This window comes from Haplochromis burtoni, unplaced genomic scaffold (assembly GCF_018398535.1).
Source record: "Haplochromis burtoni strain Fernald_Lab_line unplaced genomic scaffold, NCSU_Asbu1 Contig_18, whole genome shotgun sequence".
NCBI classification, from domain to species: domain Eukaryota; kingdom Metazoa; phylum Chordata; class Actinopteri; order Cichliformes; family Cichlidae; genus Haplochromis; species Haplochromis burtoni.
The window spans coordinates 2,483,425-2,511,146 of record NW_024582379.1 but is presented as its reverse complement, the minus strand read 5'-3'; the positions used below and the strand labels follow the sequence as shown (position 1 = coordinate 2,511,146).

The window sequence follows — 27,722 nt, the reverse complement described above, 5'->3', positions numbered from 1 at the left end:
CGAATCGGGAGGGAGTGGCACCGGCTACAAATAGAAAAGGATAAAATGGGAAGTTCGCTGCCACAACCTGTGGAAACGGTGAGCGATGAGGAATTCACCTGTAGATGAGTTTTAATCGGACATGGAGTGCCATAGCTCATTCTTGGAAGTGCTCCATGCTGTGCTCGCTTTCCTTGGAAGTTTCTATAATATCACACTCGCAATTCATGAGATCCAGGGACAGGAAACGCATTTAGCAGTTCGGCAGCAGGGAGGAGGCAGGGCCCCTCTGGCTGGCCCTCACGCCCGCTAGAGGGCGGGAAGGCCAACAGTGAAGGAATGAGTGTTTTGCACCCGTTTTGTGATCTTGCAGCAGGGTTTTTGAGAATATAAGCGAGGTAATCACAGCATTTATCCAGAGTATAAGCAGTCAGTGGTGGCAGTATATATGTCGAATGATCACAAGTAGCGAAAAGTTCACATATATAACAACTAATTAAAATATGAGGATTCTTTTTTTTACTTTAAGATGCCTGGAAAACTGTTTTTCCAGTTCACAAAGAAAGAAGTACTAAGACTCTGGATATGAAGTTAAATAAGTGTTCTACCCTTCAAGTGGTACTTTTAAAAGAAGCAAGTTTCTCCCCGAAACAGAGCCAGTAAACACTTCTCGCTCTTTGGGTCTCATTAATATTAATAATAATAATAATAATAATAATAATAATAATAATAACAACAATGGATTGTATTTATATAGCACTTTTCGGGGCCCTCAAAGCGCTTTACAATTCCACTATTCATTCACTCTCACACTCTCTCTCTCACACACACACACACTGGTGGAGTCACGATGGCCCCAGATTATAATTAATAATCATAAAACAGCATTCTCTGAAAACATTACCCTGAACTTAACCAACCCTTTTCTTTTTCTCAGAAAAAGTTGAAAACTAAACAACTAAAGTTGTAAATTAGTGTTAGATAAAACAAATAATCACAAGCAGTCTTCAGGCAGTTTACTCTCCATTTATCATCAAAGCTGAGCATGTAGTGGGAACAGTTTAGAACAAAGTTTTCGCTCCCATTTAAAATGAAGATTGTGAATTAAGACCACATCTGATTTTTTCTCCCCGTCTATCTTTTTTAACCATCTGACAGAGAAAAAGACCTCATATTTCATCCTTTCAGTGGTGAGCCTTACAGTATCTTCGGTCCATTAAACTGGCCTTTGTAGGGTTTAGTTCTACTTTACAAGATTCGCTTAAACTACGCTCTTGGTGCTTGCAGAAGTTTGTAACACAAACTGTATTTAAAATTCAAAACCACTCGGGTGACCTGATCAAACATATTCAAAAACATCGAAATGAAACTACAGTGTAGAGGTGATCACAGGAAAAAGGTTTTTAAAAATCACAGTCGACAAGAGTTGAAAAGAAATATGTTGCTTCATTCAGAAACAAGTTGAAGGAGTGCGAATTTATGAATACAGGAAACAATTTTACACAATTATGATTGGAGATCATCATAACACTATTTCAAAAATGGTCATCAAACTTCATATATTAAGGATTCGGATGCAAATAAACCCAAAAGAAAAAAAAAAACAGAGCTGAAAGCAATAAAAATGATGTGTCTGACACTTCAGTAAAAGAGGAGTTTATGGGTTGCTTTCCCCCACTCTCACTCCCACCTCCCACCCTTTAGTTCTCAGTGTACTGTACACAACACTGTACTGCTCTTGAACATACTGCATGAACTCTGAACAGCAGCGGAGGTGGCCGACAATGTGTGTCACCATGTCAACGTCAGCTGGAGTCTTGGCTCTCTTAAAGGGGAAAATCCAGGCTCAGCATAGCTCACGTGTGCTCACTCCAAACAATGACAGGAGCGCCAACCCTCGCAAATCTTGGAAACAAGTCCTGCGTGGCTCACATTTATGACAAAGCCCATAATGTGCATTTCTGCAAGTTGAGATATATTTCTTATTCACTGTCTGACAAAATCTAAACGTTAACGTGAGATCTCGGATCAGCTGAAATCTCAGCTGATCCGAGATCCTTTTTTAAGGCTCGCATAAGCGTGCAGTTGCTGTTCTGTATGCTGAAAGCAAAATGTGGTTTATTTTTATTTATTTTAGTTTATTTTTGAAGCAAGGATTGTCCCTTTAAGTAGCAGGGTTTGTGTGAACAGCCACCTTTTGACAGCAGGGAAACAAAATCAGATATCACTGCAAATCTATAATTGAAGATCATTAGCACTGATGAAGCTGAAATCTTAGTTCAGCTTCAAAACATTCATCCCTGGCAACATCTGACACAAACTGGCCCCAAATATCAGTCCTGTTAGGCCTGGCTGTTGATAAGTGGTTACTGTAAGATCTTCACTGAATTCAATCATATCACTGAAAATTAACTTGTCACCTGCCAAACTCAACCATCCATGTATGGAATTTCACCAGCCAGCTGAAATACCTGAAAACAACAGGACCTCCAAACGAGGGCTGGTAACCTGCCAGAGTGGCTGGCAGACGCCAAAACACAGCCAAATGTGGAAAAAAAAACACAACACCCAGCAGGTGGCCGCCGGTGGGTTGAGTCCAGATTGTGACACCTTTTCAAGCACATTCTACACATCCTGATGCGTAGGAGCAAATGCTGCTTTAATCTGGCAGCTCCGTGCCTTAAGACGCACCCTGCTGTGGGTTTTAAGACAAGAATCTGATGTGACAACATTATGAAAACAACAGAAAGCGTGTTCTGATTACAACTCAGTCACAATGTGCATAAAATATCATGTATTTATGTGACATTAGCTACATGAGAGCTACACTTCAAAGCTGTTTCTTTTCAGCACAGAGTGACAGTGGAAAAGACCACTGAGCCAAAAAAAACACCCTGAACAACCCTCCAGCTGCACAACAGGACAATATCGGCTGCACTAGCTTCACTTCTCGAAAAAACACAGGTGCCTCACATGGGACGTCTGAGGCACAGCTTATTCAGTAAGGCAATATGTACACATGAACTGTATTTTTCTCTTATGCTGTCGTTTCATAAATAAAGTCTAAAATAATACTGTACATTCTGGTGAAACAGTGGCAATCAAAGGTGGAAATGAAGTAAAAAAAAATAATAATACAAGTAAAAATGAAACAAAGCACCTTGCTAATCAGGCCAATTGGTTAAGTCATTTCTTGCACTTTTGTGTACACGGAATCAGTACTGAGTTTTTAACAGTATCTGGGAGAATAGGGGAAAAACAACAACAACAACAACAACAACAACAACAACAACATGTTGGCATTCCCATTAACATAAACAAAAAGATAATTACAACTTTGTAACACAGGTTTTTTTTTCTTATCAAAAAAAAAAAATCAGACACAAAGCGACAGATTGCCTGCCCGCACCTCCCGCTCCTGCACTACAAAACAGTTTGGCTACAAATGGAGGCAGGTTGGTTTTGGTGGTGGTGGAAGTGGGGATGAGAAGTGTGCAGGAAGTGCAAGGCTTGTTAATCAATACTGGTTGAAAAGCGGTGAAAAGAAACGAAACGTAAAAGACATGGGCAAGAGAAGACGTCATTACACGTATGTGACGAGCGCTCTGTTCCTGAAGCCAGTTAAGAACTAAACTATTACAATTAGCCCTGTAGATTAGATTCAGTTTGCAGTTGGGGTTTTTTTGTGTGTTTTTCCCATATAAAAATCAATTTAACAAAACTGCTAGTACTGGCACACCAATTGATCTGTTCTCGGATAATAATATTCCTCTTTTTGCAGTTCTGAAGCTAAACGATGTTTCGTCGCTGAGAAATCAAACTGCCATAACACAAAATTTACATTCTCCTCTTACAAAAACAAATCAAAACAAACATGTAAATAACTTTGTTTTCCTTCCATAAACGAATTAGCCATTAGACATACAATACAATTACATAGATACATATTTTCAATACCGCACATTCAATCTGCCAAAAAACAAACAAACAAAACAAATAAAAACAACAAAAAAAGTAATGATTAAAAAGCCAACAAAGATGCTGCAATATATATAGAGAGAGATGTATGTACAATGATTATAGCATTCATAATTGCACTATGCCTCAATAAATGTTAATTACAGGCTTATGATCTAGGGAAGTGTTACGAAAGAAATAAAAATAAAAAAAGTACTCAAAGTAAGTCGGGGAATGAAGGATTGCAGATCAGAAATGCCAATTAGAAACAAGAAGGGCTCACTTTGGTACAACTGAACGTCGACACTTTACCTTTCACACAGGAACTAGCCAGATTTACTCTCCACTGCTATTCAACTACAACAGTCAAGACAGCCGGGCTGTGATTGGACAATTACAAAGATACAGCTAAAATGCGACTCAATAAGTCTGCAGGCTGGCGCGGGCTTGGAGGGAGGGGCCTGCAGCCCACGGCGCAAGGTTGCGATTGGATAATTTTAGGCAGTTCAACGCGCCGGGTTTAGCTGCGCCGGTGTAGCTGCCCCTTCTTTCAGAGCCCACGAGCTTGCTGTAGCTCAGGTTAGTCCATGCTGGGTCGGTGTGTCGGGGGTGGGAAGAATACCGCAGATTGTGTTGAACACTTCAAAAAAATATGAAATAAATGTATTTAAAAAAAAAAAAAGAAAGAAAAGAAAACCTCCAGGGTCGATACGTCGGGTCGGTAGAGTCAGTCAGTGTTTGTTAGCCCTGCTCTTTCCTGTCTGCAACACTTTTCTTTTCAGTGAACAGCTGTGGAGTCTGGGCCTCTGTCCCTCTCACTCATTCACTCTTTTTTTTTGGCATTTGGCAATAAATATACATGTTACCATAATAAAAAGCGTTAATGTGGCACAGTTGAACATAATCATTTAAACATATCGTCTGATAAATTATTACCTCCTCGGCTCCCTTCAGTTTGTGTAAAGTGACCGCTGCCATGGTTCATCTTTACACGACAAAGCAGAAGTCCCTGTGTGCTTCCCCACTTTGTTGCTCAAAGCTTTTTTTCCTTCTTTTTTTTTAATTTTCAAAGCCTTTTTCACTCACATTTCTCAACTTCTATCGACAGCTGAAAACCATGACACGACCGTCACTTGACACACGACTTGGGTTGTTCCCTCCAAACACATGCTCGACTCACTGAATGGCACCAAAAGCCAATGCAAAGTAGATTAATAAAGATCTAAGCCACTCGCATATATTAAATGAATTTTAAATCATTTTAAAAGAGATCACAAATTCTGCCTACTCATCAAAAGACTTGCCAATCAGTCTATCAGATTAAAAAAATAAATTAAAAAATGAAGCCATCTAACTTATCACTCCTTGCTGGGCAAACAGGTAAACGCCCATGATGAAGCTTCAGAATGAAACAACAGGTAAGGAAGAAGGCTAAAAAAGGAATTCAAACTTTTTTTTCTTCTTCTTTTTTTTTTTATAAAAAAGGCAGGAGGGACAGAAACACACTGCATTCATTTGAGCGCCTTCCACCCAACCCTCGCGAATATCCTGTCCCCACTTTTTCATCACTTCTTAAATAGCAAGATAACATTTACTTCGCTCACCCCTCGAGGAGTCAAGAGATCAGCAGACAGCAAATAAATTAGTATTATGCAACCATTAGATTTTTTTTTTTTAAATGTGTGTGTGTATATATGATCTATCTTTTCACAGATTGCATCAGTCAGTGTGTGCTGAGGGCCTGCAATCGGAACACCCTGCTCCGCCCTGCTCTACACCAGGTTGTACTCCTTTAGGTTGAGCTGCAGGATGGTGTCTTTGACGGCTGCAAAGACGAAACGGATGTTCTCTGTGTCAGTGGCGCAGGTGAAGTGAGAGTAGATGATCTTGTCGCTGTCTGGATTCAGGTCCACAAACATCTTGAGGATAAACTCTCGCCCTGCTTGGGCATCCCTCTGCGGACCTGCATGGGGGAATATCGTGGATCAGTATATATGCACAGCTATAAATTACTACGGCTTGTTTATCATTCATAATATCAGTGTGGAGATCCTCCATGTTTTTGTTTTTTTTCATGGTTTTTCCCTGCCATACTTGTCGGATCATTCCAATTTACGCACCATGACTGTATCTCAGGTCTGCCAGCCGAAGATTTTTATTTGCCCTAGAGCTCAAGCTAAAAACATTGTGGAGCTTCAGGTAGTACTTAGAAAACTTTACTCACTGCAGTATAGCGACGTGCCCTCAAATCTCTACCTGTGCACATTTCACATTATGTGTTAATTGGTACACTTTGTTTTTTTTAAGCTCTACATGTATGTGAGTGATGCTGAGTCAATGGCAGGAGCGCAAATTACTGATCTTATAAGTAAGTTTCTGGTGCAAAAAACTACAAAGGGCAAAATTCAAAGCAAATACTGTTACATTTTCCCAGAAGAAATGTTTGCACACCTCTCTTCTGTGGCTTAATTATTTGGCTCACCCAAAACTAACAGATATACATAAGAAAGAGAATATCATGGGGCAACCAGTTAAGCTTCAGTCTAACATCATTTTCTTTTCTTTCTAAAGCTGCACACTTTAAAATACCAAAGCTATGAGCTTTGAATGCTGTAACACTTTCTTTATGTACTTTTATCATGTCCCCACAACAGTAAAATACCGATACAATTAGTCCATGGTGCACAGTGCATGGCAAATGTGGTAGCGTAGTACACTGTTTGCTGTAATGCTGTCAAATTATGTATGACTAATGTAAACAAGCTGTCACGCTGAAGGCATTTTTCCATCAATTCTCCGCACTGCTTGAAGTCTTATATTTGATCCAAGACGTTGTAATCTGTTAAAAATCCCCATTTACAAAGGTTCGTGCTCAAAGTTCCATTTACAGTTAGAACGATCTTTCAGATACAGAGTTAGAAATAGCACCAATGATGCAGTACGTGAGAAACACTCAATGCTTTTGTCATTGTGACCAATCATAGCTGGCCTTTAAATAGACAGGAACTAATGTGGAGCAAGAATTACATATTAAATCTGTTCTAGTGCACTCCAGAAATAAAATTATGACCTTGTCATTAGCACAAAAGGGCCACTTTAAAGCACTTGAAATCTGCATCACTTGATATCGGGTTTGAAATATTTTTTCGGCATTTATTTCCTTAAATCAAATATGTGTAATAAAAAAAAAGAAAAATAGCAGAGATTACTCTGATACATTAAAAGCTGTGTATCAGATATTATACTGTAAGCAGAAATTTCCTGCCATGGTTAACCTGTCAGCTCTACAAACTAGTTCTAATGGACCCCCAGTCACACTTGCATGGAGAGCTGTCAATGACCCCCCTTGACAACCACCGGTCACTGGGTGGTGAGCAGTTACTAGCAGTGGCTAGGTGAAAACGGTTGTAATGAGGTGTAGATGTTATACCGAAAACCTCGTCATTGCTTTGCAGGTTTCCACGGCCGTCCGTAGTTTCCATAGAGGACGCCGACTTATCTGCAAAAGCTTGGCATTTACTTGCTGAGTGATACTGAAACTATGAGCACAGCTCAGACAGGAAATCAAGACTGTTTGCCTTCAAAGTAAAAGTCTGAAAGCAAGTTGGTTGCAGTGATGAGGCACTTTTACTTTGGAGACTAAAAGCCTCTATTCCCAGTTCGAATCACACTTTTTTTCTAAGTTTTACGACTGCTCTGCAAGTGTTTCTACATCTACGAACATCTGTTATTGACCGACACAATCAACAGGGCCCCTTGGTGATTTATTTCACCTAGCTACCTCCGCCACTTCTGACCATCCAGTCGGGGATTTCACATCTTTCCATCCTGACTGGAAGTTGCTGTGTGACTGAAGCCTAACAAAAATAATGGCACAGCAGGTGATCTGTGCACATGTTTCAGAGTTAAACAAAACATGACGTCTTTACTCAAAAACACCTCGACAGTCTTGATTTTGGGGCTTCGCGTAAGCTCTGTCAGTGTTTTGGTACGAGCACTCTTCAATCATTCAACACTCACCATCATACTCTGGGAAGTAGTCAACCAGATGAGAGTACATAATCTTCTCCTCCAACAGGTCCTTCTTGTTGAGGAACAGAATGACTGAGGAGTTTTGGAACCAGGGGTATGTGATTATTGTCCTAAACAGAGCTTTACTCTCCTCCATCCGGTTCTACACCGAGTATATGTGAATGGGAGGGGGCAGAAGGACAGAAATAAAGAAAGAAAACAGAGAGAGAGTTAGTCTCTTAATTAAAAACCAGTCCTTCAACCTGATTAAGTGCAGATTTTAATAACCGTTTCACGGCACCAGAGGGAGAGCAGTAAAGATGAGAGAGTAGGGCAATCATGTTTTTAATTTCTCCCTCGCGCTTGATTTCAAGCAACCCTTCTCATAGCGAGTCTTACACCTCTCAGTGCTGCTGTTTATCAAAAGCACAAAGCAGAATGCCTTATTTTATATTATATAATAAAAACTATCTAATGCTATTGGATTATAAAGGTCGTGAAGCTGGTCAGTCTTCTACTTTCACAATATGCAGGCAAAAAAAAGGAGGAAAACAGATGGGCGTGAGAAAAAAAACAAAACAGCAACAGACAACACACATATGAACGCACACCTGCTCATTAATACACTTAAAAAAAAAAACCTGACACATCGATTCCTCTTAAGAAAGAGACGTGGCCTTAGGCGGCATTCAAAACAGCTGGCTGATCATTTACAAGGGAAAAAGAGCTGGAGCACCACCGAGCAGCCCGAGAACCTGATTTCCATTGTTTTAAATAGGGAAAGCTTTTATCTTTACAAACAACTAATCTCCTATGTCACATGAAATAAGGATTTTCAAATGGGAATTTATGAGAGCATCCTTTAAACCATTTAATCTCTCGGTAGTTTGGTGAAATTTCTCTTGGTCTTTCTAAAAAAATAAAATAAAAGGACAAATCACCTCGTTATCCGACTCCACCAAAACTTGGTCGTACTCGCTGAGGGCTACCAAGAACATGATTGACGTGACGTTCTCAAAGCAGTGGATCCACTTCCTCCTCTCTGACCTCTGACCTCCGACATCCACCATCCTGCCATGGCAGGAGAGAGAACAACGTCACCGTAAGCACAGGGAGTGTCTGTGTGGTTGTCCTTTTGACTTAATCCCCTTGATGCAGGTTGTTTAATAAAGGGAAAGCCCAAGACAAATCAAATGTGATGATGCCATTGACCACTTCTGAATCAGATATTCAGTGGATTTCAATCAGATTATTAACATAAAATAATCAGGAAAACATCTGATAAACTTAAAAGGCGAACCTGCGAGTCCATTACGTATCGAGTATAGTTTAATACCTGCATTAACAAAGCACAATATTCTTTTTAAATATTTTATAAGCTTATCAAACTCCTTGCATATAAAATATTAATCCCCAGTCTTACTTGTAAGTATAACCATCAGATGATGTGCACCTCTTTCTAAAGGCAGTAGAGTCCACAGGTTACTTGAGCGTCTTCAAACTCTCACAGAGTGAGTGCACTCATGTATTCTCGCTGCATTGAGAGCCCATCTCGAAAACACTTTGTTTACTTTCATTTCCTTTTCCTGAGGTCAGCTGATAGCTCCATCAAGTTATTAAGATATTCTAACAAAGTCACACAACACCATTTCAGTGAACAGTGGTTGTGCTTTTGTTATACATAATGACACAGCACTGCATTTTCACTTTTTAAATAACAATCCGATCTCACCTGAATATGACACTCTGCAGGTCAAATGGGTATTCAATAATGCCTGTGGTTGGAACTCGAACCCTCAACACATCCTGCTGGGTGGGAAGGTAGGCTGGCTCAGCGATCCGATCCAGTGCGTTCAGGTAACTGAGGAGGCAGGCAGTAAAAACAATCCAGCACCTCACAGACACTACAAATCTCTTTCCTGAGATCTTTTAGAAATCTGTTGAACAGTTTGACGCCCGTTTCCTGAACGGCTGTACTCACTATTTAGTAGAGTCCGAGAGCTGGTATTCCCGCCTTCGATCGTAACACTCCTGGATGCCCGGGTCGTTCCATAAGCTCTTGATTGCATCGACGTAGGGATTCTCAAGCTTGTTGATCTTCTCTACATCTACCTCTCTCACTATGTTGGCGTGAGCCTGGTGGAAAACAGAAACTTAACTTATCAAAACTTTATCAAGCATTCAGTATCTCTCACACATACACACAGAGACACACAAATTAATCACTGCACAGGTTACACAGTCCTAATTATCACTGGTGTATTTTCTGCTCTCACTCGCTTATTCTATATGCAGAAATTTCTTAGCACCCCGGGGCTCAGCATGGACCTAATATCTGAAGCACAAATCCCACTGGGCCTATTAAGCGGAAAGTTTTGTCGGCCCAGATTCCCACAGCAGAGTTGTGTCCTATGGCAAGAGATCAACACGTGACTGAATGTTGAAGTGTTGAGCAACAGTGCAGCACAGCTACTCCTGATGATTAGGACGGATACGTAATGTTTGCATTGTGTATGTCATGCATGGGTGCTTCCATGAGTGTGAAATGGGGAGGCATTGAATCTGAAAATTCAATCATAAGTGAAATACAGAAACAAAAAACTTAAAAACTTTTCAGATTTTAAGATTAACAGACCTTCTGCCTCCATCAACGTGAGTTAGGACTTGATGCACATTTTCCTCAAGCAACTGGAGGTTGCCAGATCCCACTCAAGATGGTGATGCAATGTGCTAATAAATGCTTGTAATACAAGAGATTAAATTTGTTTAATTTCACTGTGTGGTAAATGTAAATATCAGTGCCTCACATTTCCTTTTTTACTTTACTAACTGTAAACAGGGTAAAAATAACAGAACAAACCACTCTGAGGTACATGGGAGGAATCCATTTTTCTAAATTTAAATTGTATTGTTTTTCCATATGTAATATGGACAAAAACCTCCATAAAAGAAGTGGGGTTAGACGTCTTTTAAACAAGGGAGCTCAATTAAAGCAGTAGTGCCTTAAAACTGCATTTTTCTCAATGGCCACCAGGGGGCGAGGCGTGTGATTGCAAATACTTTTCTGGTCTCATAAAGAACAGCTCTCCGACTCGAACTCTGTAAGCACTTTTCCGGTTTACAGCCGCAATCATTTATTTCAGGTCTCATTAAATCAAAAAATTTGTCCATTTTGTAAATTTTGGTCATATTGTGTTTTGGAAATAAGGATTTTCTGGGATAGACTCACTGGCTAACAACTCATGACTGACAATCAGTCAGTTTCAGACTCGCTCCTTAAAATTCAGTTTCTAAACCAAACGGAGACTAAAAAAAAAAGAGTCATCCAGAGGCTTCAAAGTGGGACACATGTTCATCAATTATATTGTCTACAGTGGCTTTAGCCCCACCAGAGATGTAAAGAATAGATTTACTTTTAACTTTGCAGTTGTCATATTTATTTGGATAAAACCATTCAGCAAGTTCCTAAATCTAATATGGCTGAGTAAATCTTTTGTGATGACACAGATATGAGTCAGTGCATTCTAACTGAAGACTGAATTCCTGATTGTGAAAAAAAAAAAAAAAAAAAGTTTGTGCAGTAGCAGACACACAAGAATGCCTGTCAATAAACTGCACGTGATACTCGTGAAGATAAGGGTAAACAGTACTTGGACACAATCAGAAAATAGTGTCCTTGCTTACAGCGATTGTGTGATTGACTGTAGAACTGGCAGATTGAAAACATAAATAAAGCCACAGAACAAGTCTTTTTACCAGCAGATTAACCACTCGTGCTGAACCTTTACAAATCAGTGACCGTCTACATGCAGACACAGCATGACCTTTTTCTTAACCTGCCACTACAAGCCTTGAAGTCCAGCACAAACACAGTTTCTGTTTTTAGTGTGGATCACCTAGTGTGAGACAGAGTTACAGTACATGACTGAGACGTGCATACATCGGACATGTGAAGACTGGGGTCTGAAGATTGAGGCCTATTTAAAAGGGTGGGCCTGAAAGACTGTGAGAGTGACATTTACTATAAAAGCCCAGAAAGACACTGTAAACACAATTGATGGGTTTCATTTTCACTTCCCTTGTGATGTCAGTCAATTCTTTTGTCAAGGATAAAATACTTCCCATTTTACCCGTATGTATATGAGAGTAGAGGGATGTTGGGTACAAATTATGACAGGTTACACGGTTCCATTGTGCACATAGCTCTGATTTCATTAGACAGTCAGTTCTACCCTTTAGTACAGGTCCTAAAAGACTTTTACATCAACCTCAAATTGACTGTTACTATAAATTAGATGGCGGATGTGCAGTGTGCAAGACATGGCGGTAAACTGGAATGAGAACTGTACAATGAACCAAAAGCTTAGGAAGAAATTTTGAAGCAGAAACCCACCTGCATTTAGTTTCATAAAAATAGATCATAAAAGCATTATATTTATTCAGCATATTCTGAATTATAGTGTTTAAAGTGGGCAAAATAATGGTGAAAATGCATAACTGATATACCACAATCAGTTTCATTCCTCATGAAAATGCACACACGAGACGGGAAGTGAAAACAGCCGTGCACCACATCTGCATAAACATGCACGGCTGCGATGTCATGTTAAATCTCGCAGGTTGCACTGATTGTCATATAATGTGCGCTTGGTCGACAGCAGTGGCTGGGCTCCTCGCTCGTTACAGTCTGCATGTCTGGGGAAAAGATGTGTTGTTTTGCACTACGAATTTAATGTCTTTAGAATAGCATTGTTATTCAAACTTTCGAAGATTTCCGTGCTATTTGAAAACCGCCAACATAATTGAACAACACGTAGTGGAACCCTCTTACCTGGGTGAACACATCTCACTTTAAAATACAAATAAATGATGCAACTGTGCAATCAGTCAAGAAGTTCTAAGCTGTCCAGATCAGTATTAATTATGCAACGCTTAAAGCGGTTCCCAAAAAGAATGCATTGGAACAACTTTGCACCCCTCTAATGGAATGAATGGGATCCAGTGGTCTACTTGCACATGTATTTTAGGGAAATGACAACGCTGATAAAATGGGACAGACCAAAAATGCTCTCACATTAAAGTGCGCATTTGGTTTTGTGCATTATGAATAAAACACCTGATTTTAACACTGACATAACAAACACAACATCTCTAAAAAAGGCTTTCATTAAACATCAGCCTGGACTGTAGTCTGACACAGAGAAACTGAAGACCACAGTAGCTGTGCCAAGGTGTGGACTCCTAAGCATCATTTCCTTTAATTTGTCACTTTCACATGGAAGAAACTTTGAGCAAAAACTCCCTGTACCAGTTCCCAAAGCTGTGAACACCAGGGTAACTCCTCTACAACAAAGAGGCTCTGCTGAAGTGTTAAGTACAGAGAGCAAGGTGAAATTTGAGCGAGTAGTGTGGGGTATGGTAGTAGTGTAGAAGCAGGGATGGTGTGCATATATGCATGTGTGGATTTCAAGGAAATATGCAAACACAAATACTCAAAAGGGCGTGATGAGTACTTGAGTGTTTTAAGGACACAGGAAGTCTATAAAAGGACAGGAAATGATTATGGATGGCTGTTACAAATAAGATAGACGGCACTCTAAAAATACTCAAGCACAATGTAACACATCGTAGAGTCTCGCTCTCTCTCTTTCTCTAATTGTTTGACACCATCAACTGCCATTTAAGTTGGAGAACGTGAAAAGCTGGAGTGAAAGAATCCATTTACCTTGTTGTGCTCATACTTGTAGGGGATCTTGAGCGTCTCCATGGCTCGGATCATGGCCTGCATGGACGTGAAGATGTTCTGATAGACCAGCTTGGTGAAGCCCCTTTTGTCCTCATCAGAGTAACCGGCTCCGTGGATAATCCTCATCTGTTTGATAAATGTGCTCTTCCCACTTTCCCCAGTGCCTGAGAAAGTACACAGGAAAAGGGAACACAGAGTTTATATATACAGTAGGTTTGTGCAAAGTGTCATTTAACCAGACGACGTGTGTCGTCTTCTGTGTCGGCAGTCATGCTTCTTAAATGGACATTAAGACTATTTTCACTGTTAAAAATTAATCCACTACTGTTAACTAGAGAAAAGGCATTAAAACTTTGCAGGGGAGGCTTCTTGCACAGCCAGTGGTCTAAATACAGAACATAGGCGGCACTGATTGTACAACATCCTTACCATGAGATTGCCATAGCTGTATGGATATAAAATAAATTTGATTGCACTGCATTTGCCCCATTTATAGGGGCAGAGCTGAAATCCAAGTGCAGATCATAATTAGCTGCTATAAACCAAAGCAAAAAAAAAAAAAAGAAGGGACCCTGTAAGATCCTTACTTGGCTGTCAGAGCGTTTCAAGAGAAGAAAAGAAAAAAAAAATCCATATAGACTTCTGCAGTGTAGCGTTTGTTTTCATTGAAAATGACAAAAACAAACTTGTGATGTTGCCATTAAATTAGTTATTTAAACTACACTCTTCCATTCACATTCCATAATTACCTGTACCCCACAGCAATCCACCCACAGTAAAAAATTAAAACGGTTTTAAAAATGCCGAAGCGCCGCTGTCTAACAGCCTTTTTTATTCAAGCTGCATTATTATATTTCACATCACGGAGGAAGATTGAACAAGCAAACAGGCAGGATTACTTTATAAAGTTGTAACAGAGACAGCCTGACATGGAGCAACACAAACTGCTGGTTGAAGACGATATCCATACTCATGTTGCATATTAAGGAGTCCTCAGTCCTCAAACTTCAGACAGTGCTGGAGGAATCAAGTCGGATACTGTCTGAAATTACCTCTTTCCCAGTATAGCAGACAGTAAGAGATAACCTGCTTCATTTGCTTTAAGTTTACCGACTACTGACTGCTCTACTTTGATATGGACACAATCAGATGGTAAAAATCTTTTTACCATGTAGTTTATAAACTGCTTAATATCAAAGCCAAATGTTCATGTTCAGTATCCATCCATGATTTTCTTATGGGTACAAAGCTATTAGCAACCCCTTTTACACTGCCCAGTAATTGGGTCCATTGTTAATGATGAAAAGCTGATTAAAGTAACTATGGTGAATGAAAGGGATTCTTGCAGAATTACAAACATAAATATGTGTATAGGGATATTTCCTATCCTAAGATGAATCGTGGCTTTTTGCAACAACATCCTGTCTTGGAATAAACATTTATACACACAGATGAACAGTACATGCACACGGACATACACATATGAACGCATCCACTCATGCACTCACACATATGATATTATGTGCTGGTTACTCTTCCTCCCAGCCTGTTTGCTTAGTCTGGTGACAGACCAAGAACAACATCTCTGTCCTCTCAGCGGTGACAGGAACTATTTGGGTGTGAAGAACTGGGGGTGTGATTTCCCTTTGGTTCATTGAGAATCTTGGCAGACCAGTGAAGCAGTCTTGACTAGTACCTCTTGGATAACTTCAAGAGAAAGGAGTGCACATGTATGTTTTGCATGTGTGCTGCAGTGCATATTAACTGAGCGCCTCTCTTATAGAAGTCTGAATATGCTGCACTTCTTTGTAACAAAAGTGAAGCCAAAGCAGGCTTTCTAGTGTAGTCCAATAGAAGCTTGCAGGGAGGTAGCAATCATTCTCCAAATTAATAAATGTCGCTTTGAGGAAAGGTATTAGAATACATTGTTTTTCCATGCATATTCAACTTAATTTGATGAATACCACAATGCATATGGTTTCTTTTCCACTAAACAAAGCAAAGAAAACCACATCTGTCCATTTATCCATTTTCTCAACTGCTTATCCAGGTCAGGGTCACAACTGGAGGCTGAAGCCCATCTAAGCTGTAATTGGGTGAAAGGCAAAACTCATACAAGCCTATGCTTTATGATTTAGACTTGGATTTGTATTTGCTGTCCAAACAGCATAGTGTTATTTACCTTGTTGTTCCAGTTAATGACTGGGAGTTAACAATTACAATAACCTAAATAATGGGTAGTAATTCTTTAACTAATTTTAAGAAATAATACATTCAAAACATGTTTTCCTAACACCAGTGAAGTGGGTGACAGAATTAGCACCACAGAGTCTGAGGTGGGTAGAGTGGATGCTCTGGGTGAGGATCCCAATCATCAGGCTTGGTCTAGTATGCACTCTCAGTACCTCCTTGGTAAGATGCTTTGGGTGGAGACCCTGCCCGGCCTGCCTGCATGGGAAAGTCCCCAAAGAACTTTAGTGGTGGAGAGTAGTGAGGTCTTGGCAGCTTTTCCTAGCATGCCTAGCTGGATCCATATGAGTGGTAGCAAAATGGATGGATGCCGATGACATCATCCTGGTTGTCACAGAAAAAAAGTACTCTCCTACAAGAATGCTATATTTTTACACACATTACTTCATAGATTTGTACACAATTACTCGAAAAGAAATCATAATCGCTTGACCGCATCTCTGTCTTAATGGATCTTTTCCATTATACCAATGAGTATAACAGGCACTGAAAAAGATAGGGAGACAGCAAATATGCTCTGTATGACTGTCTTCTGGCCATTAGTGGCTGCTGAGTCACGTTTCCAATCGATGAAGCGACCCCAGATTAACCCAAGTGTGTAATGGTGTCTATGGATCAGCATTACATCTGCCATGGCACGGGTTCTATGAAAGTTGTCTGACTCAGAAGCAAAAGCACAATAAGACAAAAGACCAAAGGAAAAAAAAACAAGCTGCTCAGTCTTCCTTTTCCTTTAATTATTAAATACCCTGGACATTTAAAACTTGACTTGAAGATACTCAGCACTCACACTTAAGATGTGCTTATTATTTGGTTTAAGTGTATCAAAAGGATAATTAAAAGTTCTCCTGTTCACTGGCCAAATGACGTCTTGAACTTTGTGCTTTCAAGACTCGCCAAACTCCATTACTGTCTGCAGTGCGCAGACATTTTAAGAACGTACCTCATTTTAAACTGACTCTATGAGTGAAAAAGAAAGTCACTCACTTCCAAGTTCTTAGCAGCACCTTAAGTAGAGTTAAGACACGAAGGCTGAGTGCCAGTTTCACTTTTACAAATACTTTCGATTTGTTCCTCATCGGCATAGATTATTGGACCTTGATTTCCAGCCTTGCTACTAATGAGAGTTTAACAAAACTCAGACGCTCTTTGGTCCTAAATTTGAAAGTGAAAACTATTCAGCTGTTGTACAGTTACAAGAGTGACAGACTTGGATTTCAATCTTCTCCCTCTCAGTTACTTTGATAGGAGCTTTTACATTTCATTTATTTGACTAACCAAATAACAGAAGCTCCCTAATTTTAACAGCATCTTGTATTCAAAATATACATTAACACTAAATGCAAGAGAGTAAATACTTTCAGGAAATGATAAGTGAATATTTAGTTCATTATTTAGTTCCTTATGACTGACTAAGGTCAGTTATACATGTGCATAACTGACCACTGCTGTAAGTAGGACTACCACTGCAGACCAGGGATTTCACTGTGTTTAACAATCTTAACTGGATGACAGGAAAGTACATAAAATAAACCTTACTTTATTAAGAGAATTTAAAACTCTTGAACAATAAACAGATATATTTATATTTTAACGGTTCTAAAGAAAATCACTCCTATAGGAGTCGGATCAATTTGGTGTTAATGGCAGAGACTGAAAAGAGCCAAAACACTCCATAGAAAGGTGAATTCAGTAGAACTGCTGGGGTGTATCAAGGTGCCGTATTAAACCATATTCTCAATTTCTTCAGCACTTTTGCATTGCAAATACTTTTAAGTCAAAAAGCGTAAAAAAGATCTGGAGTTGGTTCCAAGTGCTTAACTTGCTTTTGGTACCTATTTACTGTAATTCTCAATAAGAGGTTGACAACAATCCCGGCACATGCTTAAAATGAGTGAGTGCACTGACAAGCTCAGATACACCAAGAGACCTGAAAGACCACAGAAAACAAATAAAGTGCATGACTGCATTTTTTCCTTGATTACGATACAACTTCTGACTAACTCAAGAACAATCAGTCTCACTGAAGTCTTTGTCTCACTGAATAGACTTTGTTGACTCTGTCACAAGTATTTGTTGATTTATTGAGACTCCTGATAGAAGCAACAGGATGAAATGTGAAGTGTGCAGGGCTATACTATCTCCTCAGATTCAATCAGATGGTGCAATACTGATCGGGCACAGTGCAAATGGAAAATAACCCAAAACATACTGCAAAAGCAACCCAAAGGTTTCTCAAGGCAAAGAAATGGGATATTCTTCAATGGCCAAGTCAGTCGCTTGATCTCAAGTAGAAATTTTGCCCTTCAATCACATCCACGTTAACTTAAAAATCAATTTTGGAGGCAAAATTTTGAAAAATTGTCCAAAAGTGGACCCAACTATCATAAAATCTGGAAGCTAAACAATGACTTTGAAATGAATAAAAATGACTTAAACACTGATTGATACGTTAATCAAAACATAAGACACCTTTAGGCATTCCTCTAACAATAACAACCATGTGCTGGTGAAAGAGTCGCTATAAGTAGGGCTGGACTTTGTTCAGTCATAGCCATGACACAACATGGTAAACGGACCATTTCTTACAGAGAGCTTTTCTACTCTGAGCACTCAAAGCGCTTTACGCAAATTGCCTCATTCACCCAGTCACACCAGCACTGATGCAATGATTTTCAAAATTATTTGTTCAAAATGGACATTCTAGAATATATCTTTTGTGTTTGTTGAGGTAAATCTATAACCTAAGTTGTAAAGGCATCTCGTGTTTCGAGTCCATCCCACTTGTCTACAAATTAATTTTCGGCATGCATGTGAAAGTGTGTAAAGGGGGACAAGCACCAAAAACTAGTTTCAATGGTCCCTTAAGGATTGGAGCTGGGTCGTGCCATTTTTGTAATTGAGCAATTTTAAATTAATTTAGCAAATGTAGACAAGCCCAATAATTAGTCATGTTTAACCCATTTCAGAGTCAACAGACGCTTCAGACCTCAATGATAAAACAAGAATTGTCTATTATTAGTGGTATCTATTATTAATCTACAAATTATTTTCTAGATAAAGTAAATATGCCTAGATTCCCACAACAGCCCAAGAGTTTTGAATGGGTTTCTTCAAATTTGGCCACTTGGACTCTGGGATGAGCTGATAACAATTTGTCTTTGACCTTAAACCAGCAATGTAACGCAAAACAGGTTTTTGCTCCTGCCATAATTCAAGAGTTTATGTGCCAATTAAGACAATTTCCTAAAATATCTAATAGAGTACAAAGCTAAAAAAAAAAAGATGACATGATATATCCAGCAGTTCAAAGGCCAACTGGCCATTATTTAAAAACAATAACAGAATGGAAGAGTAGACTGTGATCATATTTCATACTGGATCAGACGCTAAATGCGTGGCACTAATCTTGCCCCCTTCCATAAAATGATGCTAAAGTCTTTACTACTGGGTTGGGCCCCCTTTTGCCTTCAGAACTGCCTTAACTCATCCTGACATAGAATGAACAAGGTGATGGAAACATTCCTCAGAGATTTTGGTCCTTATTGACCTGAGATTTGTCAGCTGCATATCCATGATCTCAATCTCCTTTTCCACCACATCCAAAGGGTGTTCTATTGGATTGGGATACAGAAACCGTTTGAATACAGTGAGTTCATTCATGTTCAATGCCAATAAAATATCACCCAGACCATTACACTACCAAGCCTGATACAAGGCAGGATGGATCCATAAGTTCATGTTAAAGTCAAATTCTAACTGACAGCTGACTGTTGCAACAGAAAAACACTCAGACAAGGCAATGTTTTTCCAATATTCTGTTAACCAGCTTTGGTGAGTCTATGTGAATCATAGGCTTTCCTGTTCTTTGCTGACAGGAGTGACACGTGGTGCGGTCTTCTGCTGTTGTAGACCATTCAATGATTCTCATCTGCACACCTTGGTTGTACCGAGAGGTTATTTAAGTTTCTGTTGTCTTCTTAACAGTTTGAAACAGTCTGGTCATTCTCCTCTGAACTCAAAACATTTTTAGCAATAGTCAAAACTAAATCCCGTTTTGACTATTGAGGTATACACAGCCAAGACCACTAAGCACATGACATTAACTAGTAAGCCATATTGGCTGTATGACAATCGTGATGACTATATAGGCTAAAGTGAATAAGGTCCTAGTCACACAGGCTTAGAGACTGGTCCATGGCAACTAATAGTTATTAAGATAAAAAATGAGAACTCATCAGGTGGCTTAAAGTGGTTGCATGAGGTTGATAGCAGTCGCTGATTAAATGATTGCTAAAAGGCCCACTCTTACAGGCCTAGAATCTAGAAATAGACAGTGACCCTCATTTTTTCACAGGACCCACCTTTTTCTAGGGAACAGATGGGTCATGTACTCCCCAACCAGTTGGCAAAAACATGATTACTTTGATTGGTAGCATACTGCTGCGGTTACCTGTAGTTTGCATAAAAAGGCAGACCTGTCTAAAAATACTCTCCAGCTACTCTCCAACTTGTAGAGAAACTGTGAAAAGTGCAACAGAAGCCATAAATGGAAACCATTTGCTGTCAAAGTAAAAACTGTAGATTTTGAAAAATACCAGTTGCAGTGCAAAGACTCGATGTATAATACCAGCTAATAAACTGGACTCCATCCCGGTCGACTGCTGGACTTTGCCAAGAACTCTAACTTTTAACTTTTGTAACTAACTCTAACCTTTATAGACACAATTTCTAGGCATAGTCAAGTGATGGATAGTTTCTGCTTGAGTGGCTTAAAGATGAGATCTTGTGAAGCAGCAGGAATGAGAATTAGCATTTCCAAGTCCGATGCAATGGTTCTCAACCAGAAAATTATGACAACTCTGAATCAGGGACAAATTGCTGGAAAGTGGATGAGTTTAAGTATCTCAGGATTTTGTTCACTAGTGAGGCGAGAGTTGATTGGGGAAACTAAAATGCGGATTGGGGTCATGTCTGCAGCGATGTGGATGCCGTGATAGTCTGTAGTGGTGAAGAGAGAGCTGAGTTTGAAAGCAAAACTGCTGATTTATGTCTCTACCCTCTTCTACGGTCATGAGCTAAAGAATGAGACTGTAGATGAGATGGTAGCAGAAGAAACTAGGTTTCTCCAAAGAGTAGCTGGGCTCTCCTTAGATAAAGATGTGGAGCTCAGTCATTCAGAACAGGTTGAGTAGTAGAGCTGCTACTCCTCCACACCACAAGGAGCCAATTGAGGAGGTTCGGGCATCTGACTAAATTACCTCCTCGGCGCTTCCTAAGTATGGTGTTTCAGGCACGTACTACCGAGAGGTTTCAGAGCAACTCAGCCTGGGGGACATAGAGATTATATCTCTGTCCCCCAGGCTGAGCTGAAGGAAGCGGTTGGAGGGAGAGAGGATCTGGACTTCTCTGCTTAGACAGTTGTTCCTATAACCTGAACCCAGATAAGCAGCAGGGAATGGATATGGATAAATTGATTGATAGATGTATGGATGAAATATTTAGGCACAATATATATATATATATCAATGTTTTGTTAACTAGAGTCTTTATTAGTCACTTATATGAGAGAAACCATCGGTTTCTCCAGTATTTGACCTATCATTAATCAACATCTATACTTGACAGCTTTTAAGAAAAACATATCAAGCCCTTCTCCCACTGAATCAACTCATCTACACTGTTGCTGCGAATGTATTCTCAGTCATCCAATAAGGTTAAATGAGTGTTAATTTCAGAACATTCCCATTATCCGGTTAGCTCTTAATGGACATGAGATACTTGAGGAATGGATTAAAAACTTGCAATCTTCTCATTTGCTGTGTAGCCTGCGTTTCAACATACACGATCCCAGTAGACACAAAGCAATTAGTGGTTTTGAAAGATTATAAGTGATGTTTTAAAAGCCAAGATGATTTCTGAAAAGCCCACTGATGGTCATCCTGAAAACTAGTGAACTTGACTTGGAGAGTTTAGTGGTCAAATCCATCGGGGAAATTAAGCAATTAGCAAGCTTGAAAAACTGAATAGCCGTATCCTGTCACTGTATAATAGTTCACAGAGCATCTGTGGTGACACAGTCATATAGAGCACACATCTTCACATATGCACATCTTCCTCGGTTTCACTTGACCACTTGTAATAGAAGTGGTATTTGTGTGCATTAACACACACACGCAAATAAATAAATAAATAAACAATCATTGTGAACTGAGAGCCCTGCATATGAGCTGATATACTGAATCAGGTCCAAAAATAAAATGGTTAATTTATCCAGGATTGCTTTAGATGCTCAAGCATATGCCTGCCTATTGTATTTATGAATGCCGCTACTTTCTACAAGGATTAATAAGGTCTATTGTCCTAGGTTAGCCTTGAGCATAACGCATTTCCTATTCATACTCTAATCGGCCTCTCCATGCTCAAACCTTAGATGTTTCTTATAACTCCGGAAAAAGCCACACAGCAGAAAAAAGTCTATACTACCGTCTAAAATCTGTGCTGCTGTTTCTTGTTTTCCTGTCTCTATATAATCATGCTCCATTTCACTTTATATCTTTTTAAAGTAAAGTAAATCCCTCTGAAATACAACAGCCTACCCTTTCACTTTGGGCTGACAAATTTTTACACATTACTGACTAAAGATTAAATAAATACAAGATTATTAGAAACAGCTGCCCTCAAATAGCACACACTTTGTTGTTTAAGGTCACTGACTGCTTATGAATTTGCACAATGAACTTGTGGTGTATTATGAGAGATTAAGGGGCAACAGCAGCACAGTTATTTAACAAGGGTGGTGGCAGTGAGCTCCTTCAAATCCATTTAAGAAGGATTCATGTCATTGTTTTGTTTTAACCAGCAGCCAAAGGTGTAAACTTCTCTCATCCAGTCCCTCTTAAGCATCACTCGGGAGGCAATGTTGCGATCTAAGGGCCTAAATGTACTTTAGACCATTGCCTTCTTGCATTTTCTAAGGAACTAAGTGAGGAGAGCAGCAGATCAGGAAGCGAGGTTTCTGGCACCACTCACCAGGACCACAGTCATCACATCTAATGGGCTTTTTGTTGAAAATCTAATTAAAACCGGGATGGTAAGTAGATGACTTGTTTTCCTCACATTTCTTCAGTATGACTAATGCTGCTCAACAGGATCTGCCCTCTTCTCCCCCATTTACAACCAAACACTGCAAAGACAGTTACCAATGTCATTATTTAGGGTTTTTTAAAGAATTTAAATAACAATTTAGAATGTTACTATTAAAACCATGATACATTACTCACTGTATTGCACCGAATACTGCTGTTAGTCTGGAAATTTAATATTCCACAATATAATATGCAGGAGCATACCATCACACACAGGTTTACACATATTATAGGACATCAAGTGGCCAAGCTTTCACTCTACATCGATATCTGGGATATAATGATTGCCAGGGTTATGTGTTAAGCTGCAAAACTGTCTTGATTGTGCCCAATAAAGCGCAGACTTTGGCCCAGCCGCACTCTTATAAGCACACCGCCTGGATGGGCCCCTTAAGATCTGGCTGCACAGGTTGTTGTCAAACCTGTAAAGAGCATGGAGGAGTCAATGGAGAGCTAGCGCTCATTTGTTTCCTCGACACTAGCCAGTCACAGTTATTCAAATCAGGTGGTTTTTTTTAATATAGTGGAAGCCATGCAGGCCTTACTGGGCAGCATCTCCTCCCTCTGCTGACCTGCCAATCTGTGCACTCGACTCATAACACCGAGATAGTTCTACCCTACCACCCAAACTTCACTCAGGTGGGGAAACCCCATTAACCCCCACTCCCTACAGCCGACAAAGGCATTTTTAGTGAGAGAGGAATGCGGGCTTGGCATTGCTCTCCCCGTCGAGCTTACCGAGAAGCAACAGTTTCAGCTCCCGGCGTGCGTCCCTCTTATCCCGGCGGAGCTGCCTTTCGATCTCGTCGTTGATCCGCCTGGCTTCTTTCGCCTCCTCGCTGAGGCAACACGCCATTATGGATTCCAGGGTCATTCTCTCTCCTTTTGTAAAACTCGCACTCCTTTCCCCTCTTAGTGATTCATCCAGATTTCAGGGGCAGAAGGAAAGAAAGGAAAAGAAAGAAAAAAAAAAAACAGGCCTGTGAATGCCAAATAACGTCCTCATACAGGCCTACTGGTGGTGAAATAACGCGTGGACGCCCTTATAGTGAGTCCCAACAGCGCACAGATTGTGGTGGAAAGGAAAATTAGATATTTGAGAAATTATTGACCCCCCCCACCCCCTCCCCCTGCTTCGCTTATCTGGGGCCTCCCGACAGCTTCAAAACAACAGTCCAAAGCGGTTTCGGTGGAATATCTGTGCAATCTTAATAGGTGTAATCTGCTTTCCCGTCTCAATATGATCAACAGATCCTTTTAAGACACATCCTCCGTACTGCTCAGTGTGATCTCGTTAAGCATTGTCATCCGAGCCGGGCCACCCTCTCTTCAAAGTCGTCAATGTTGATATTTTTCATTAAACGAAATCCCTCGCGTTCAGGTTACCGTCTGCGGATAAGGGCAACAAGAAAAACGCATGAATAAGGCTGTCCGTTTATTTTCCAATGGCTCGACTCCCGGGCGTGGTAAGGCAGAATATGGCGGACTTTCACTCCAATCCGCTAGGCTGGGATATAGTACAGTTATCTCTCTCGGTGCGCTCAAAAAGCCAAGAAAGCCGCACATAACACAGCATTTCTGCCCGAGCTCTTGATAGAGAGGCGAAAAAACATCCCAGTGCGCCTCAGAAGGGAGCTCAGGTCCACGGTTCACGAGCGGAACGTAAAGAAAGGAATAACAGCCGTGTTGTTGCTTTCCCCCCGGCCAATCTTCTCCTTTTCCTCAATTCTCTTCATGTATTTTTATTGCACAGGCCATCCACTCCTCCGCTGGCAGGGTGACGTCGGCCTCCCATCGACCAAGGGGGAGTGTCACGTCAAACAAACGCCACACAAGTCATTTATACACCAACCTGTGGCATAGAAAATGCGTATGACGGGATATGTTGGGACTTCATATCTCTGTTTTACAGTTTCCATTTCAATCCTGTTTTTTCTTTTCTTTTTTCTTGTGTGTGTGTGTGCTCTCACTGGGTGGGAGGAGGTCCTTATGGAGAGCCATAGGAAGTACAGTTTATGTTTTAGTGATTGCGTGATGAGCGCCTAGTGGAAGTTAACCTTGCACACTCTGATTGTGTTTCAGTGGACATAATATAGTTACACAGTATACAATCAAACGGCACTGCAGTAAACTCTGAAGGTCATTTTGTGCTATTTTTGGCGAGGCACTGAGGCGTTAACTTAGCTGTTAGACTCTTTGCTCTTTATGAGCTTCTTTGACACCGTCATTAAAATGCAGTTTTTATTCACATATTTATACCTGTCTAAAACTAATGGTCCGTCACACCATCACTACGCTTTAGAGCGATCTCCAGCTAACCTTTAAGTCAACTGGAGGGTTATATTTGTGTTTTGTTCAATATTGTCTTCTTGTGGTGTGGTGTAATTGTGGTACATTTCTTTTTTTCCAAGCTTTGACTTACAGTCTATCAAAAACATATTGTATACATACTGTAGCATAGAGTATACTCTACTTGAGGGCTGAAAATACTTAATACAAATTTCCTCATTTACACAAAACCTTTTTTTTCTTCCAAGTGCTTTCAATGTAACTTCACACTCCAGTGAACACAACTTGGTCATGCCCATGGATACTTTGGCATGCAGCCTAGAGCAGCCAAGAATCGAACCACCAATCTTCCAATTATTAGCTCTACCTCTTGACCTACAGCCATTATTATATCAATTCTAGGTCTAATCCCTTGCTAAGAACAATAGTGTCAATCTTAGTCTAAAACTTCACTAAATTCAAAGGAAACCAGGCCTGTCTGCAGTATTTAATGGATTGCATTTATATAGCGCTTTTCGACATGTTAGATCCTTCATGTCCACCACTTTGAATATGAAGGATCCCTTCCTGATTTCTTTTTTTTTCTTTGCATATTTGTTACACTTGCGTTTTTCAGATCACCAAACAAATTTTAATATTAAATCAAGCCCTTGTATATACCTCAAACAATCTGGAGAGTTATGCAGCAGGTGTTATTTTTTCTGTATTTTCATTTGTTATATCCTTTTTCTAATCTTTCTTTGAAGAGAGACCTGGCCAAGAGGATAGTAGAAGCTGTAATAAAAACAACATAAGTAGATAAACAAATTCAGCTGGCATTTAGTAAAGACATATGAAAAGCACACATGTGAATCATGTGCAATTAGACATCAAAACCAGGAGCACCTTCAAAAGCTGTCACATTGAAAAGAAAAAGAAAAAGCATAGGAAAAAGTGCTTGTATGAATGGGTGTGAATGGGTGAATAAGGCGAGTTGTGTAAAGCACTTTGTGTGCTCACAAAGAGTAGAAAACTGCTTTATAAGAACCAGTCCATTTACCATTTACCATTGAGCAACAAAACTATTCTCTCAATGCTATAAATGAACGATATCTCCAGTAACTGAATTTTGTCATTTAAGTAGCTCCTGAGCATACAGGAGACTTTTTATTATTCTGCCTATGAGAATGGGTTTCGAATTGAGGTCTCAAGCATTACAATGATCAAGATCTTGAGCCTAAATCTCTTTTCTGCATTGTTTCCATTTTACTTCTTAATTTGAGCCATGTAGTCACATGCCACTATCATTATCTAAAACCTTAAAATGGAAAGCATGAGTTTTAGATGGCTGTTTTGCCGAGATTTTGTGACTTTTTAACTGCCTCATAAAAAGAACTGTACAGTACACTCCTAATGCTTTCAGCAATGCGTAACATGGGTGAAGCAAATGGGCCTTGCACCATCAAGTCTGAGTTAGGGATTATAGCAAAGTGAAGCCACCTTATGCGTTTTTAAAATTTTGCCTTACTCTACTAACACATTAAAGCAATTATAGTACATGTGAGCTAAGGAACTTCAAAGGAAGAATTTCTAAGGAAGCTAAGTAATCCTCGAAACATTTTTTAAATATGAAAATACATGTAATAGCAATGTTTGGTTGTGATCTCCGTACATACAAAGATAATGGCTCTTTAGAGAACAAAGTAAGAGAAAAAATATACACATTCATACTAGAAAACTCTTAAACATTGGAGTAACATGGATTATTTGTTATATTGTAAAAGTGTAACTATATTTATACACAATTAAGCCTTTTGCTGCAAGCAAAAAAAGTTAGAATTGAGGTCATCTCACATAGGTATTGAGCAGTGTTGATTGTAACCTAACTAAGTGGCCTATTTAGACCGTTTAAATGGGGCGTGTCAGTGACTCAGTGGTTAATTGCATGTGATGTATTTGTTCAAATCTAGTTTATGAAGCCTCACTGATCTTATCTTTTCTCACTGCAACTGGGAAAGAAAGGACTGAAGAAGAACCTGAATAAAAGATGTAAAAAGGAGAACTGTTTCAAGTAGTAGAATTAATGTTATGTGTCCAGAGACCTGTCTGAGGTGTCCCAGATTTGCAGCTTGGGGAGTTTATTCAGCCTGTGCCTATAATAAATGTCTACAAACCGGCCCTCTAAAGGGAGAGTCATCCACAGGTCAGTGACTTTCTAACCTGTCAAGTTTAATTGATTTTAATGAGGAGATTTCACTTAAAACAAACCATGTTCCATGCTGCCAAACCATAATGCTTCACCAGTGTTAATTCCTCCACTAAAAACATGCAAACTTGTATTTTGGATGGAATTTCTTTTTTTT

General features: G+C 39.7%; 1 protein-coding gene across 1 annotated transcript; it reads right to left on the bottom strand.

Annotated features, from left to right (window-relative positions):
- Nucleotides 1-985: 985 nt before the first annotated feature.
- LOC102311416 (guanine nucleotide-binding protein G(q) subunit alpha) lies at nt 986-24,902 on the bottom strand. The gene is made up of 7 exons (XM_005916226.3): nt 23,830-24,902; nt 13,673-13,857; nt 9,929-10,083; nt 9,680-9,808; nt 8,889-9,018; nt 7,957-8,110; nt 986-5,899 (listed from the first exon to the last, which is right to left on the bottom strand). The coding sequence occupies exons 1-7, from the start codon at nt 23,963-23,965 to the stop codon at nt 5,709-5,711; spliced, it is 1,080 nt and encodes a 359-aa protein (XP_005916288.1). The 5' UTR covers nt 23,966-24,902; the 3' UTR covers nt 986-5,708.
- Nucleotides 24,903-27,722: the final 2,820 nt, after the last annotated feature.